General features: G+C 45.6%; 1 protein-coding gene across 2 annotated transcripts in view; it reads right to left on the reverse strand.

Annotated features, from left to right (window-relative positions):
- CDH4 (cadherin 4) overlaps positions 1-17,690 on the reverse strand; it is a 701,646-nt gene that overhangs the window by 11,930 nt on the left and 672,026 nt on the right. For both annotated transcript variants that reach the window (XM_030533430.1, XM_030533429.1), the window contains exons 12-14: positions 11,583-11,816; positions 9,814-10,047; positions 644-783 (exon numbers count right to left, since the gene is read on the reverse strand). In XM_030533430.1, coding sequence (XP_030389290.1) covers positions 644-783; positions 9,814-10,047; positions 11,583-11,816 — 608 coding nt within the window. The remainder of the gene's footprint in view (positions 1-643; positions 784-9,813; positions 10,048-11,582; positions 11,817-17,690) is intronic.

Genomic DNA, 17,690 nt, shown 5'->3' on the forward strand with positions numbered 1-17,690 from the left:
TCTATGTAAAGCTGAGACCCTGTAAACATTTTCCATCTTAATTTTACAGAAATAATTTTTACCTTTTCTTTCTTTAATTAAAAGCTTTTCTTTTTAAGAACCTGATTGATTTTGTCCTTGTGTAAGACCCAAGGGGACTGGGTCGAACTCACCAGGGATTGGTGGGGGAAAGGAGGGGCGGGGGATGGTGAATTTCCTCTCTGTTTTAAGATTCAAGATGTTTGAATCACAGTATCTCTCCGGATAACCCAGGGAGGGGAAAATCTGGGAGGGAAAAGGAAAGGGGAAGGGGAATGGTTTATTTCCCCTTGTTTTAAGACCCAGGGGGTTTGGGTCTTGGTCTCCCCAGGGAAGGTTTGGGGGGACAAGGAGTGTACCAAACACTGAGTTGCACAGGCATAAATGAGGAAAGATCTTGAGGCTGTGCATAGAAATCAATGACCCCCCCAATATAAACTGTAACTTCTAATACACCTCTGTAACAGCTAATATATATATCGTGGCTACTCCCTGGCCAGGAGGAGCCTGGCAGCCACTTCTTATCTAAAATATCACACTTGGGAGCAGAATGAAGATTTTGAGGTTTGTAAGATGCAGAGAAATTATTCTGGGCGATCCCAGGCTGAGTGTCAGCTCTCCTCACCTGGTCTTCCTCTCCACCTCCCTCTTCATCATATTTCAGAATGTTGTCCCGCACATCATCTTCGGGGTCGATCAGAAGTTGCTTCGTATGCCTCTCCTTTTCCCTGCGTTTCATCCACACCACAAACAGCAAGACCATGGCTGCAACAATGAATGACAGGAGCCAGAGTAGTGAGATTTCACATCGTAGGACGAGCTGTGTCGGTTGAAGGTAGCATGTTAAAACACCCTAATCTTTCCCCTCCCCTGCTTCCATAACAGATGGGATGTGGCTCCCAACGAAGAGCCACATCCTGATTTATACACCCAGAAGCAGCAGAGGTATGTACCATCTCTGTGTGATTAGTTCCATTTTGCTAAGGTGACATTTATTTAGCAGCGTTAGCGGTTAATGCTGCTGTAAATAGCACTGTGGGAACAAGTGACTTTTTGGGTCGAACTGAAACCCAAACTTTTCAGCATATTTTGTTAATCAAAAATATCAGAAAAATTATATTCCTGGTTGAATGAAACTTTTCATTTAAGGTATTTTAAATAAAACCAAAACAATTGAAGGGCTAGATTCAATAGCCCAGTGGCTAGGGCTTTCTCCTGAGATGTGGGATAGTCAGCTTCAGATGCCCACTCTAGAACAAGGGCTGGAACTCAGGTTTCTCCGTTCCCAGATGAGTGCCCCAAACAGGCTATAGGACAGATATCTTCCAAGCTGTCCTGCTGAAGCTGTTCCACTTTGTATAAGTAATTACATATCCAGAGGAGCAGGGACTGGACCCCCTGGTCTCCCCCCACCAAGAGTGCCCTCACCTGTGTGTGACAGTGTCATTCCTATTCTCTTTCTCTGGCACTATGACCACTGAAATATTTTATACAAAATGGAACCGCTTCAGGAAGCCACCAAAAGCAACACACCAAATGTCACCCAGCTCTTGCTGTGAATACTTCCAGTGATAGAATCCTCGGAATGGTTCAAGGTGTACATTTTAACCAAACAAGCCTGGAATAAATTGCAAATACTGTAACTTTTAGCATGGATTACAAACCCCAATACTTACTTTCTACTACAAAGCTTCATGCAATTCTAACCTGTTATTGCATGTTAAGAATATAAAAGGGATAGTTCAATGGCATGAGGGGGGTAGATTCCTCCAAAAGCTCCTTGCTACCCATATTCCTTTCAGCATGTTGATGGAGGCCAAGGTGAAAGGAGCCACATGCACAATCCAAAAGGAAATGAACAGAAAATGAGAGAACAGTAGCGTTCTCTAAGTGTTTATTCTAAAACGCAAGTGACTGCAAGAACTGGAGGATGAAGGAACGGGGAAGAGGCCTCAAGATCTAAGAAGCAACCAAGTCACAGTTTAATGCCGAGCAGTTTCCCACGAGTGGGTGATTTTCAGTGGCAGAACAATAATGCCCTTTGAGTTTATAAGATGACACTGCTGTGATCTTTTCCCCTCCTTAATGATCTGCAATTTACTCAGAAGGGATGTAATGAGGTGGATAACATTAGTCCATATAATTCAATTTGGACTCATTCTCTTTCTTTTTTTGGGTGATGGGTGGGAGGGGCTTTCTATATTTCCAAAATCACATTAACTAAAGCATTCAGATATGCTTTCTGGTGCCTGCTTGGAGAATGGACCTAAGGATCTTTCAAATCCTTTCAGGGAGTGGTGCTGGGTTTTGCAGCACAAGAAAGTGCAAGACCAATTCTGGTAACACAGAGTTAAGTTCTTGAAGCATCAGTTTTTATACGCCAGGCTGTAGTTAATCTCCCTGGTTCAGATGCTACAGTGACTCAGGTAGGTAAATCATTCTTAAATCACAGGAAGATGGTTGCCACTTAAACAGCGCTACACAAACACGATGCCAGCTTCCTAGCTCCATAACCTTGTTATTCAAAGCCCCATCTCCCAGGGGCTGTACTTTCCAAAAAGGCTAACAGAGTGAGACAAATTAGCAGCACTAAGGACTCTCACAGGTCTCCACTAACACTAGGTAATGCAACCTCTCTTCTTGTTAGCTTTAAAAAAACTTCACCATTATTCTAGTTTTTACTCAAATAATTGATATACAGCTGAGAAAAGAACAATCAGACTACGGCTCTGTCACATTATCTTCACTAGGAAAATAAAGTGTTCTTAACTGGTGATAGCTAATGTGCTAACTACTATGTGGTAAAATTCTAGTGACGATAAGACAGCTTGTAGTTTTAACATGAGTTAGCAGACTCAGATACACCCTAGGGTTCCTATAGTCCAGATGTGGGAAAACTACAGCCCACGGGACCCTCCTGTCTGGCCCCTGAGCTCCTGCCCCTGGAGGCTGGCCCCCGGCCCCTCCCCTGCTGTTCCCCCTCCCACGCAGCCTTAGCTTGCCCCGCCACCAGCGCAATGCTCTCAGTGGTGGGGGTGTGAGCTCCTGGGGCAGCACAACTGCAGAGCCCGGCCTGACCCGGTGCTCTGTGCTGCGCGGTGGCGTGGCTGGCTCCAGCCGGGCAGCCTGGCTGTCTGTCCTGGTGCGCTGGGTGACGTGGCTGTAGTGCTACCAGCCACTGGTGCTCCCGGCAGCGCGGTAAGGAGGCAGGGAGCGGGGCAGTTGGATAGAGGACAGGGGAGTTTGGGGTGGTGGTCAGGGGGCAGGGGTGTGGGTAGGGGTCAGGGCAGTTAGAGGGCAGGGAATGGGGGTTGAATGGGGAGGGGTCCCAGCTGGGGCAGTCAGGAAGGAGAGAGGGGGTTGGATGGGCGGTGGAGGGCAGTCAGGGGCAGGGATTCCGGGGCCGGTCAGGGGACAAGGAGAAGGGCAAGGGCCCTGGGGGGGGGCAGTCAGGAAGGGGCAGGGTTGGATGGAGCAGTGGGAGGTTCCAGGGGTGATCAAGGGACAGGGAGAAGGGCAGGGGACCTGGGGGCGCAGTCAGGAATGGGGGGTTGGATGGGGCAGTGGGGAGTCTGGGGGCTGTCAGGGAAAAGGGGGGTTGGATGGGGCAGGAGTCCCAGGGAGTGGGCGTCAGGGGTGAGAAGTGTGCGGGGTGTCAGATAGAGGGCAGGGGCCGGGCCATGCCTTGCTGTTTGGGGAGGCAGAGCCTCCCCTAACCGGCCCTCCATACAATTTTGGAAACCGGATGCGGCCCTCAGGCCAAAAAGTTTGCCCGCCCCTGCTATAGTCTTTCCCTCACCCTGCTAACTCATATAAAAGCCACAGATCACCTTGTCATCACTAAAATTTTACCTCATCTTAGTTCCTACATATTAGCTAACTTGCCTTAAGAACACATCTTTTTCCCAAGTGAAGAGACATCTGCAGGGAGAATGCAGGGTTTTCAAATTCTATTTGGAGGCTCTAGCTCTCCCCGGGTATTTAGCTGAGCAATGGGAATGAACATTTCATATTTTGCTCTGTCTCGCTGTGGTTTTTAAAACATTTTTTCTCCTTGTCTCTTCATGGTGCCTCAGCATCACTTCACTGAGCACAAGAGGGAAAATGAGACAAACTTGGGCTGTGCGGACTCCAAGGGACTTGCAATCAAGGCGAGCTATCCAAAGTCCTTTAATCTAAAGCGGTTAGGAAGCTCTGAATTCTTCCTCTTTCTTTTCTTCTGAGCACTACAGTATTTATACCCAACAAGAATTCACTGAAGTGAAGAGAAGAGGACTGGACAACTAATAACTGCTGTTGTGTGTCAACTGCCTGCCATCCGTCTGCTAGCTAACAGAACTATTTTCAGGTAGTTCTGTGTTTCTTTACAGCATATCCCAGATCTGTTCTGGAGTAAAATAAAAATTGGAAAAAATGTAACTCTTATCTCTCGTGTAAAACCTCTTGACTATTTAGCAGATGACTGAAGTCCTTTTCTTGTCATTTTTTTTCAACAAGCTTCCTGCCTGGCACACAAAGACAATATTATAATGGTTAGCAGGGTCTTTTTTTTTAATGCTACTTTTCCATCGTGTTTTGGAAAAACGGTGCCATTAATGCCTTTACAGCTACCTTGAAAAAAAGACCTTCAAAGTGTCAATAGCAGATGTCGTGCATTCTCTCTCTTCATCCTTTTATTCAACTGACAGAATGGGAAGCTGTATTACTGCTGTTAGATCCATTTTAACTCTGCATGTAGTTTTTCTTGAAATCTATTGTCTTCACCCTTCACAATTTTTTACTGCATAGTTCTTTCCTCAAGTGTGGCAGATAATACATCAGGTATGAAGGGAAAAAAACATTGCACCAAGGTAAAAGAAAGAAACTTTCTACTGCTTGCAACCACAGCTAGTGTATCCTATTCAGCTAGTCAGTGGCAGATTTAGGGTTAGTGGTGTCCTGTGCGCAGCTTCACTGTTGCCCGTCCCCTACTCGGGCCCCAGCCAAGAAAAAGAACATTCTCTCTTATTTCCCCCCAAACCCTATTTTTCATTCTTTTTTTAATTCATCCTCCTCCTATATTATAAGTAATGGGAAGTAAATGAAAATAAAGTGAGGTACCTTGATTGGGGCAGGGAGCTGGGATGCAGGAGGGAATGTGGGGGGCAGGCTCTGGGAGGGAGTTTGGGTGCTGGGTGCAGGCTCTGGGCTGGGCCAGGGGGTTGGGGTGTGGGAGGAGGTGAGCGGTGCGAGTTCCGGGAGGAAGTTTGGCTGCGGGGTGCAGGCTCTGGGTTGGGGCAGGTGGCTTGGTATAGGGGGGTGGCGCTTACCTCATGCGGCCTGACTCCCAAAGCGACAGGCACACACACTCCTCTGGCAGTGGCTCCTAGGTGGGGTGGGCCAGGGCGGTGTCCACATGCTGCTGCTCGCAAGCGCTGTCCCCCGCAGCCAATAGGAGCTGCAGAGTCGGTGCTCGGGGCGAGGCAGCACGTGGAGACACACACCCCAGGGGCTGCAGGGACATGCTGGCCGCTTCTGGAAGTGGCATGGCATGGATGGAGAGAGGCAGAGTGAGCAGGGAGCCACTTTAGCCCTGCTGCTGGCATGTCTCTGCGTGCCCCTTACGGAGAGGGGAGCAGCGGGTCTCCATGCACTGCCTGAGCTCTGGCTGCTTCCGGGAGCAGTGTGGGGCCACCGGCCATGGCATGCAGGCAGCCTGCCTGAGCTCTGCTGCGCCGCTGGCCAGGACTCAGAGACAGGTTGTCAGATATTTGTCCTGCATTTTGGGGGCCCCCCCGTCATTGGGTGCCCCATGCCACTGCACGGTTTGTTTCATGGCAAATCCGCTCCTGTAGCTAGTATATCCTATTGCTTGGTCTGACTTATAAAGCTTGACCTGCCTGATTCCAGAATGGAATTACAGAGCAAAAAAATCACATGTGCCTTTTTCCACACCATCGTTCAGAGGTCACAGCATAAAACATATCTTTCAAAATAAAGAGGTGAGACAGTAGGACAATGTAACTGAAAAGCTCTTCTCATCGCAAATTACATTTTCCATCATTGATAGAGGCCTTTGCAGCTCTTGAACATTAAAAAAGTCAATTAGAATGACAATGAATGTAAAAATAAGCTTTTGTAATAAAAACCATAATTTAAAATGGGCTAATGTATCTGACAATGAAAAAGGAATATCTTAAATCAAGTGTCTGTCAGCTGAAGTTAATTTTAGTCAATAGAATTTTCAAGTGTTTAAATCACACTTTGGAGTTTGATTTATACAGGAGGCAGCAAAAGGAAAGTCTTGTGGTCTATTGCATCTGTTACTTCTGGTTCAAAGTTTTACTATGCCCTCAGTCTTTTTTATGAAATCAACATTAAAGGCCAACATTGCAGCTGATGGGGCTTAAATCGGGCCTGCATACACACACACATCACGCACCTGCAAAAAGCACACTTGCTTATTACAAAGGACAACCATGCTGCACACAGTGGCACGGTGCATGGACACACCACTGCCTGTCACTATGTGCAAATGCAGGGGCAGCTCCCTATACTTGTAGCTTATGTTTATGTTGGAAAAGGTGGCCATAAAAAAGCATTAATAATTTAGATGTAGGGACCAGATAGTCCTTTGTACCCTGTGGAACTAATAAGGGACAGATTTTCAGAGCTGAGTGTGACAAATCTGTATCACATTTTATTCTACAAATACCGCATTTTCATTAGACTTTTTTCCATGCACACGTGGACCATTAGGTGCATAACTGGGTATGTGCAGATGCAAATACCCTGCTTTAATGCTCCAGCTTTGCATTTGCAAGTATAAATTATATATACAACTGTATGCTCCCATCACTGAAACTCAAGCCCTAGAGGGCTGAGTGTATGGCCAATGAAATCCTACTCTTTTAATGTACCATAGCATATATATGTTAGGCAACATTCATGGCATAAGTTGCTCTGTCTGCTTTCCATTTAAATACATTGGGGGTAAATATTAAGTGTGATTTAGCACCAGACCTCCCATTAACTTTAATGGGAGTCCCACAGTTTCATCCTGTGTTTCCTGATGAATATTTACCTCATTGCACATTTCAGTGCTTCTTTTTATCTGTCCCTACTGTGCCAACTCCTGCTTGAAGTTATAATGATATTTTTATTTTTAAATGTGTATTCATTTAGTTAATGTTAGTGCTCATGAAAGCCCAGGAATGACGGCACTGCTAGAAACAGGGCATCTTCCTCTTAAATCACTGTGATACAGCCTCTCTCAACTCTTTCAGCAGGCCTGTGAATAGCAAATGTTTCTTGCTGACAATATGACAACAGCGCTCAGATACTAGAGTGATAAGGGCTGTACGAGACCCTGAATTAGAATAGAACACAACGACAGAATTCCATTTTTACCATTCCTAGACCCAGCCACAAAAACTGTAACTCTGCAAATGAATGAAGGTGATTAGCTTGCGTGTGGAGTAAATTATAGTAGATAGAAATCAAGATTTTTAGAGCCATTTAGGTGTTGCTTCACTCAGCCTGAGGTAGGTGCCTAAGTCTCATTTTCAAAAGTGACGTAGGCACTTAGGAGCCTCTCACTGAAAAACAGTGGGATTTAAGCTTTTGAAAATGAGATTTAGCCTCCTAAATTAGTTAGGTGTTGCAATCCTGAAAGCAGAACACCTAAATAACTGTAAAATTATGGGCCAGGTAGTCCAATCTTTTGCCAGATATATCAAGCTTAATTCTGTTATGAAATGATTCCCTACTAAAAAAAGGTATGTACAAAGGAGTAATGTAAAGACTAGATCTACTTGTACACTCGCTTCTTAAAAATGTGAGCTGGACCATTTTTATTTTGCTTGGTTCAGCCAGCTTGAGGGGGTGTATATTTATGTCTTTGTCTTAAAGAATCCAATGTATGTTTCAACTCTCTTTCCTGAGTGTTCTTCAGACTTTAATTTTTACAAGTGATGGGAATATCTGTCATTCTTTTGAAATCCGACACCTGAAATAGGTACAGCAGGAACCGGTAGTCAGGGACTTGGTTTCTAAATGCCACGGGCAGCAACCTGAATGCACCATAGACAGACAGATAGGTGGGTGATCTGGGTGCTATTATGTATTCTGTCACTCACTTGCTGTGCGACCTGGGACAAGTCACTTAACCTCTCAGTGCCTCACTTAACTCATTTATAAAATGGGTCTAATCATATAACTCACCTAATCTGCAAAGTTATTGTGAGACTTCATGTTTGCAAATCCATTTGAGATACTCGAATGACAGGTCTTATAGAAGCACAAAAGCCCAGATCCTTAAAAGTACCTACACACTGCTCCACTCAGCACTGCAATGCCTAACCCTAGTGGAATTTTCAGCTCTGAGCTGCATGGGGATAGTTAAGTGCAGAAACCAGCAGGCTCAGTGGGGATTTGCCTAAGCTCTCCAGGAGTGAAAAGCTGTGGAGAGGAGTGGGGAGGAGGGAAGGAGAAGAGCTTAGGTGCCTATGTGGCTATCTGGTGTGCCTGGCTGATGAGCCGCAGGCAGCCAAGCCCTCTCCTTGGGATATTCAGCCACATCACCTCTCCTGGAGTTCAGCACCTAAGCCAGGTCAGCTGTTTAGGAAGCACATGTCCTTGCAGGTGAAACCGACTCCCTCTCTCTGTCTCTTACTCACACTCAATAGCTCTCTCATGCTCACCGTACATTTCTCTTTGCTGCCTGCGTCTTTTGTGCAGGTGCTCTGCGGTCCTTATTGGTGGCCTGCCTCTGCTGATGCTGGGGCTGGCATGTAACGGGTACTAGGTGGGCTCTGAGCGCAGATCTGTAGGATTGGGTCTGGCTGGCAAGACAGGCGTTCCCCTGCCTGGTTTGAGAATCTGACTTCAGGGCCTGTGGGTCTTCATCTTGAACCAAGGCTCTGAGTGGCTCATTAGCTGGGAAGCGGTATCAGCACTTCAGTGGCTTGTGAATCATGACTGGAGGAATGTTAAGTACCTAGCGGACTAGGTACCTCCAGGATTAGGTGACAGCTGAGTAGCAGCTTTGAAAATATAAATGACACTTAAATGATGGACGTAGGTGCCTAAAGAGGTAGACAGAGGCCTAAGCACCATTAAGGATCTGGGGCAAAGTGTTGTGGGTTAGTGATTCAGTCCATCCTGCTTACATTGTAGTGATGGCGGTTTGAGTGCAGGGGAGTGAATCACCAGCAGTGTGGTCTGCTCCTTCCACCCTTTGTATGAAGCCGGTATGCACCTTGAAAGATTCAGCATGTAAGAGTGAGACTAGGGAGGAGGCGGGCAGGAAGGGAAGTGGAACACTGATGCTTTTACATCACTCTTAGGAGGACCTCTTTCGCCAACAGCATTTCCGGGAACAATGTCACATAAGGGTAACCTGGCAGAAGGATGGACACAGAGGTGTTTTGAGTGTGCTACCCGGCACCAATTCTCTATAATACATAAATAAATAATAAAGGCATCTGAAGTTCAGCATCACGTGGATCACGATTCACTGTCAATATTTTGCACAAGAGTTTGTTTCCAACTTGTTGCTTCTCATATTGTTTGATGACGCAGCTGCTAACTTAAAAGGAGACTATGTCACCTCAAATGATAGTCCTGGCTTTACAACCCATTTTCTTGGTCACAGCTGAATTGTTTAAGTGCAGTTAATTAGTCAAATCTCTAGGAGAGAATGGAATTTAGTTGCTCTGTGATCTACTGGAAGGATATGCTCATAAACCTTCAATTTCAATCAGAATGATTCTGACTTTAGATCTCTGCACATGTGCTACCTGGTGCAACACTTACTTAGTAAAATAATGATGCATATCAAGATAGCTATGATGGCACCTGTTCCCAGGCCAGCTGCAGCGACAGCCCCGATGGTAGTGCAGTCTCCATTCTCATCACATGGACACACCTTCACTTTAATGATGGAAGTGTTGTACAAGGGAGGGTTCCCTGAATCCGTCACGACAATTGGGACATCATACATGCCAGCTTCCAGATACATTATTCGCAAACTGAGCTGGGCATAGTCACCTGGGGGCAAAAGAAACAGACAGAGAAGTGACTGCAGCTCTGACAGGGGTGCTAAAAATAATACTGATACACTGGAAATGTCACTATCAGATTAGTTCAGTGAAAAAGGCTAACCAGGCTACAATACCCTATTCCACATCTGAACCACTTGAGCTTCAGACTGTTTCCCTGAAGTCTTGGTGAATGGGCAGCCTGCCACAACTAACAGGATGAACAAGATGCGTCTCGCATGCTTCATTTCAAAGTAATGCCAGTTCACTGTACTATTAACCCTGCTTGATGTCGTTAGTAAACCAGTGGTCAGTGGCTTGAATTTAAAAATTGATGGCAAGGAACTAGTGAAGCACGGATGATAATGTTGAAAACTGGCTGGAGAGATTTGGGAAATCAGTGATAAAATGCCTTTGCACCTCCCCAGTTCTGGGCTGTAACAGGGCCACTATGCTGGGGCTCTGCTCATATACTCTCCTGCCCCAATATTTTTGCACAGCCCTATCCTAGACATCCTACCATCTTATTTCTTCCTGTCTTTCCTTTCTATTGCTACACATGTAATGACTGCAAGAGGTGCTGGATTGGCAGTTTAGGAGACTGAGTTTATGTCTACACTACGGAGACTACACCAGCATAGGTACGGTACCATAGCTATGCCGGCATAACCTCATAGTGGAGACGCAACAAATGGAAGGGGTCTTGCTGTCACTGTAAAAAACCACATCTCCGAGCAACAGCAGTTGCATAGACGGAAGCATTCTTCTGTTGACACAGCTGTGTCTATGCTGGGGGTTAGGCCAGCAGAGCTATGGCACTTGGGGGTGTGTTTTTTCACACCCTGACCAACGATGTCACCCTAACTTTTAAGTGTAGGCAGAGCCTGAATCCCTCTTTTCAGCCACTGAACAAGCACAGAGCAAGCAGCTGTTTTATGCCACCCTGGCAGAGTGTCTCAAACCTGGCCTGAGGGATCAGCTTTTAAGATAAGAGGACAGTTCGGTCTCCATGACACGTCCATTTCTTTCCTTCTACACGGAAACTGACAGTAAGTGGGCCAATTAGAGCCAACTGAGGTTGCATACCGCAATTTAAAAATCCTTCACATACTGGAAATCTTCACACTTACCTAGCCCGCCTGGTTCCATGGTAAATTAAAAGGCTGCCTTTACGCAATTATGGTCAGAGAAATGAACATTGATCGTGATTGTGGCTCATGACAACTACACTGGAACATAAGGAAGACTGATAATAGCTTTTTTCCCCTTGGCCATCATGGATGATTTATACCCAGTTCAGTCCTGATAACTGTTCATAATTATGAACTGCATTAAAAAAGCCAAGTGCCAATAGAATTGGCTACAGAATTAGAATTATGCTACAGGTCTGATACAAATCATTTCTGATTAGCTATCTTGTCTATAATGTTGGGCATAATGTGTTTAAAAAAATCAGAAGAAGAAGCAGGGAAGTTTGAAACTGTACGCGGTCCTCATTAGGGCACAGGATTTCCAAATGTCCTCCGGATTGCCTGCCCCATTTACCATTTAGCCTTGTTATGGTCCAGTTCTTCCTGACTGCAGATGGCACACTTGGCAGCTCGAAGACAAAAGGCCCAACATTTGGATCGATGTCAGCATCTGCGGCTGTTATGTTGATGACATTCAGGTTTGGCTTTTCACAGATCTGTGCCTCCTTTGGCAGAAGCTCAGGAGCATTATCATTGATGTCAATTAGATAGATCTGCAGCGTGCCAGTGCCACTTGCTGGGGGGATACCTGAATGGGAGAGGCAGATTCAAACGAGTAAAGACAAATACAGCACAAGAAGTGGCATGCACAACTACCCTAGCTTCCACGCCTTTGGAAAACCTTACAGCCCCATGTACTAAAGCATGGATGAGGCCTGAGGGATTTTTTTTTGTTTCCCCCTTAGATTCCTAGCGATTTCCTTGTCCCTGTGTGACATCTTGCAAGATGTATCATTACAACCTGCCAAGTTCTCATGAAAAATGCTGTTTTGTTCCACTGAGTAAAATGGAGCTGTTCCATGATTTTACACTAGACCCTCTGTTACACAATTCCCAGGTTAATTGTGTAGTTACAGTGTGTCCCCGTCATAATGGGAAGGCAAGTCATTCAGTAAGAGGGAGGAAGCGTTAACGAGAAGGAAAGAGTCCCTAAGACAAGACATTTGGCATTAACATGACAGCTATTCGTAGTAATTAGTTGGTAGGGGACTAGAAACGTTCCGAATTGGGCAAGCCAAAGTTCAGGGTCCAGGTCTCATTTTCTCCAAAGCACCGAAGTTTGGAGATAGTCAAATCAATGGTTCCAGGTTCGGCTCAGTTCTCCAAAGAAGGGCTGAAACTGCAATGGTTTCATTCTGCATAACTTGGTTAGTTAGGTTTTAGTTTTGCTAAACCACACCCAGGATCTGGGTCTCATTTTATTCAACCCCAAACCAGCAGGAGGGTGGAATTGAATAACTTTTCCTAATTTCTGTTTGGGAGGAAAGAGGGGAGGGCTGAAGAAAGACAGTGGGGTTTGGGGAGGGGAATAAGAAACCGATGTGAGGTCAAGAATGAAAAGAAGTGTAACCCACTGGTCAGGATGGATTGGGACTGGACAACAGGGGATGGATCACTTGATAATTGCCCTGTTCTGCTCATTCCCTTTGAAGCATCTGGCACTGGCCCCTGGTGGGAAACAGGATACTGAACTAGACGGGCTACTGGTCTGACCCAATATGGCCATTCTTATGTTTTTAGTTCAAGCTGGAGAGACATCAGTGTTTAGGTATGAAGTTCTTGGTTCAACCCCCTGTGTGTTGGTCCAGATGGCCTCCGTCACAAAAACACATCATGATTCTACCTGAACCATGCAAAAATAGACAGTCCCACTAAATATATCCTCTTCCTTTTCAATTCTAAACGTTGTTCCAAGTAGCAGGGGTGCTGTGCATCTTCCTGACACAGAGGTCCTAGTCCTGCAATCCTTACTCAGAGAAGTAGCACCAGTGACTTCACTTGAATTATTTGCCTGAGTAAGACTCCGTCATGTAAAGTTATATGGATCAGGCTCTTAGTTTTTGTTTTACTTTTTAAGATTAAAAGCTGTCACTGTCCTGTGAAATCCTCTGCAAAGGTCTGGTTCTTCTGCTTTCCTAGCCCTGCATGCATCAATAACCGCCCCTCTAGCAAGAAAAACAACTCTTTTTTTTTAAATGGTTCAGTGTTTTTCATTTCCCCCCACCCCTGAACTGCAAGCGGTTTTGCTCCAGGCCTCTACACCACTTATTTTCTCAATCAGCTCTGCCTCAGTGATTTTTTTTCAGCTTATATTTTCAATTCATAGTCCCTTCTTCCTAGAGCTGGCATAAAAACATCATTCCATGATGCTTTCTGTTTGTTTAGGACTTCTCTATCAAACAAGTTTAGCTGTTCAAAAAATCAGCTCAAATAAGTTGCTCAAAATGCAAAATGAGCTGACTTCTCTATCAAACAAGTTTAGGACTCTATCAAACAAGGACTTGCTCCCTGTTTGTTTTTGCTGACTGTGGGGTCTCAAAGTCCCCAATGGAGCCCTGAAAATCCCTCTCCCACGATTCCTTCATTCTCCCTCCCAACCTTTTATCACAGGCACCATCCTTTCACCCATGGAGCTCTGCATTGGTCTCCCTTTAGAACAAATATCCTTAATCAGCCCTGGAGTTTGCTGCAGAGAGATGGAAAGCCCATGGGGCTATTAAGGCTGTACATGCAACAGAGTCATGGTTAGTATCGTCTGTGGAAAAGCGGAGGAGATTTTTCCTGTTTACATGATGCCCAGAATATCTTTAGGACTGACTACAGACTCTGCATGTGCTTCTGCATCTTTAGGGACAGATTTTTAAAGGGTCTTTAAAATAAGCTTCCGATACTAGGAGGCAGTAATGCAGATGTGACTGACATAATCTTCATTTGCACATGCAAACCAGATACTTGCAAGTGCCTGCCAGGAACAGCGCCAGGGTTTTTGGCGCCATAGGCGGGGGTCCTTCATAACAAGTCTTTGGAGCACTTCGGCGGCGGGTCCCGGAGCGAGTGAAGGACCCGCCACAGAATTGCCGCTGAAGACCCGGAGAGCGGAAGGACCCCCCGCCGCCGAATTGCCGCCCCCCAAATCCTGGCACCCTAGGCGACCGCCTAGGTCACCTGAATGGAAGCGCCGGCCCTGGTGCCTGCACAAATGCTGATTTACGCATGCAAGTGGCTGGCTCTGTGCCCATTTACTCATTCAGCTGGATCTTGATGTCCCTGAAGTGCATTCAGGAGCAATCCCAGGAGAGATTAAAACAGTCATAATAACGATTTAAAACAATTTATAGAAGTTCCCTTTACCAAACAACAGATAATTTCAAATTGTTTCAGCTACTCTAAGGAAAAGGGCAGGGAGGTGTTGATGCCCTAAAAGGATCATTGGGCTGAATCCTCAGCTGGTGTAAATCAAAACAGCTCATTTTACTTCAGTGGAGAATCTGGCTCCCTGGTTTGATCTGAGAGGTAAAATAGAAATGAGCTGGTATGGAAAAGATTTGGTACCTCTAAACATAAGAGTAGAGGTGACAACTCTACATCTAGCCACAGTGCGAGTGACCATTGTCTTTTCCTTTTCCTTGTAATGGGTGCTCTGAAAGGCCTGCTCTAGCTAACAGCATCAAGACATTGGAAAAGCCTGCTCGACACAGGCAGCAGCTTCTGGAGTGAACAAAAAATGTGATGTTTCCCCATTATCATTTCATTGTACCTTTGGAGGTATTTCCTAGAGTATCCATAGATCTGCTGCCTAGTGGGTCTTCTCCATTCAGGAGAGGGCAAATGCCTTTAAAGTGCCCTCCTATGTACAAGGACGTTTCCCTGGGGCCTTGTAACACTGAGCTGACAAATACTGGTGAAAACAAATTAAACTGACCTGGTGCTGGGGAACCATTCACCCCCTCTTTATCACTGTATAATAGCAGACAACCCCAGAGGACCCCCCACAGAAGCACCTGAAACTAGATGGAGCAGAGGGGAGGCTGAAAAGGGAAACAACTTGCAATAAAAACATTAAACTGATTATGATTTTTTTAAATAGAAGCTGCACTTTTTGCTCCTTATTGTAGTTCAGGGAGAAATCATGTCCAATGAGTGGAACAGCTTATAAATCACATACAGAAAATATCCAAAAGGATTTAACAGAATGTTGTTTCTTCCTTCAGGGAAGGAAAAAAACCCAAACCTTCTTTGATAAGTATGTGATGACACAGCAGATGGAACTTAGGAAGAAATTTGAAAGGAGTCAGTTAACATAGACAAAACTTTAGCCATTACCTGAAGCACTCAAAACAGCATTTTAAATCAGGGAGTGTTGTATGTTTTGATGGTTGCACCAGAACAGGAACAGATTATTTTTTCAAAATAAAGGAATTAATTCAGATTTCAGCTCTTGGAGTTGCTGAATAATGGCTCGAGAGAAGAGAGAAGGTGAGGCGTTGAAGCCTGAAGAACTCCCTGCCAGTCAACTTTTAAAGGGGGGTGTCTGTGGCGGGGCAGGAAAGGCAAAATCATTTTGGTTCAGCAGCCCCAGAGAACCTGCTGATGGGGGTCGGAGAGATATCAGAGCCACAAATTCTAAGCTGGTATTGGGTATTTTAAAGCATGGGATGGGTGCCCAGGCACAAATTCACAAAAGTACTTAGCCACCCAGGAGCACCGGCAGCCTTTTTGGAGCCCTAGGCGGCGGAAGGTCCTGCCCCCAAAATGGTGCCCCCAACGGAAGTGGCGGAAGGTCTCGCCCCTGAAATACCACTGATTGCAGTGGCCGAACATCCAGCTGCTGCGGTCGCTGCCCCCCAAATGTTAGTGCCCGAGGAGACTGCCTGTAGCCACCTAAACTCCAGACTGGAGGCCTATGTCCCAGTTTTAGGTTCCACCTAAGTTTTTGCAGTAAAAAGTTCCCTAGGCAGCCATGTTTGGACTCTGCTGCCTTCCACTAGGCACCCCGGCACCTATCTCCCCGCCAAAGCCCCAAAGCAATTCACAAACCAAAGGAAGACAGGCATACATCACCTAACTCATGTGTGGGGCCAGTCTGATAGGCATGATCAGAGGCCAAATGCTACATCTGCCCAGGCAAGTTCACAGAAAGCTGCCAGAAGTAGGGGGTTCCCCCATAACTTTTAGCCCAGGGTGTGCACCTGGAAGGTTGGTGACCCCTAGTTCAAGTCCCCGCTCCAGCTGATGAAGAGAAAGGATTTGAACAGGGATCTGCCATCTCTCAGGGAAGCACCATAGCCATAGGGCTATGGGATATTCTGAGGTGAGACCCCATCTGTCTTCCCCGTTGAAGCTGTTACACTGGACACTTAACTCAATGGAGCAGGGGGACTGGATCAGGGGTCTCCCACATCCCGGGTGAGTGTTCCAACTACCAGGCTACAGAGTCCTGCTCATGCGTGTGCTCTCTCTCTTTCCCTCACCCCAATAACTAAGTGGTTATCCACAGTGGAGCACGTTACAGAACCATTTGTGGCAGAGAGAGAGAAATGCCTGTAGCCTGGTGATTAGGGCACTCAACCAGGATGCTGGAGACCAGGAGAGTACCCTAACCACTCGGCTAAAAGTTATGAGGGAGCTCTTCTTTCCCTTTCCCCAATCCCCAACCCTCTGGCTTCTTGAAAAAAGAAGCCTAACCCCAAAGAGGGTTCACAGCTGAGCATGGCTAGCCGAACATCAGAATGGCCATACTAGGTCCGACCAAAGGTCCATCTAGCCCAGTATCCTGTCTTCCAGCAGTGGACAATGCCAGGTGTCCCAGAGGGAATGAACAGAAGAAGTAATCATCAAGTAATTCATCCCGTCACCCATTCCCAGCTTCTGTCAGACAGAGGCTAGGGACACCATCCCTGCTCATCTTGGCTAATAGTTATTGATGGACCTATCCTCCATGAGCTTACCTGGTTCTTTTTTGAACCCTGTTATAGTCCTCGCCTTCACAACATCCTCTAGCAAGGAGTTCCAGAGGTTGACTGTGCATTGTGTGAAAAAATACTTCCTTTTTTTTGTTTTAAATTTGCTGCCTATTAATTTCATTTGGTGACCCCTAGTTCTCGTGTTATGAGAAGGAGTAAATAACACTTCCTTATTTACCGTCTCCACAACATTCATGATGTTATAGATCTCTAATATATTCCCCCCTTAGTCATCTCTTTTCTAAGCTGAAAAGTCCCACTTTTATTAATCCTCCTCATACGGCGGCTGTTCCATACCCCTAATAATTTTTGTTGTCCTTTCCTGAACCTTTTCCAATTCCAATATATCCTTTTTTGAAATGGGACGACCACATTTGCACACAGTATTCAAGATGTGGGCGTACCATGGATTTATATAGAGGCAATATGATTTTTTTTGTCTTATTATATCTCCTTTTCTTAATGATGCCCAACATTCTGTTCGCTTTTTTGACTGCCACTGAACATTGAGTGGATGATTTCAGATAAATATCCACAATGACTCCAAGATCTCTTTCTTGAGTGGTAACAGCTAATTTAGATTCCATCATTTTTTATGTGCAGTTGGGATTATGTTTTCCAAAGTGCATTACTTTGCATTTATCAACACTGAATTTCAA

Source organism: Gopherus evgoodei, chromosome 14, assembly GCF_007399415.2.
Source record: "Gopherus evgoodei ecotype Sinaloan lineage chromosome 14, rGopEvg1_v1.p, whole genome shotgun sequence".
Taxonomy (NCBI): domain Eukaryota; kingdom Metazoa; phylum Chordata; order Testudines; family Testudinidae; genus Gopherus; species Gopherus evgoodei.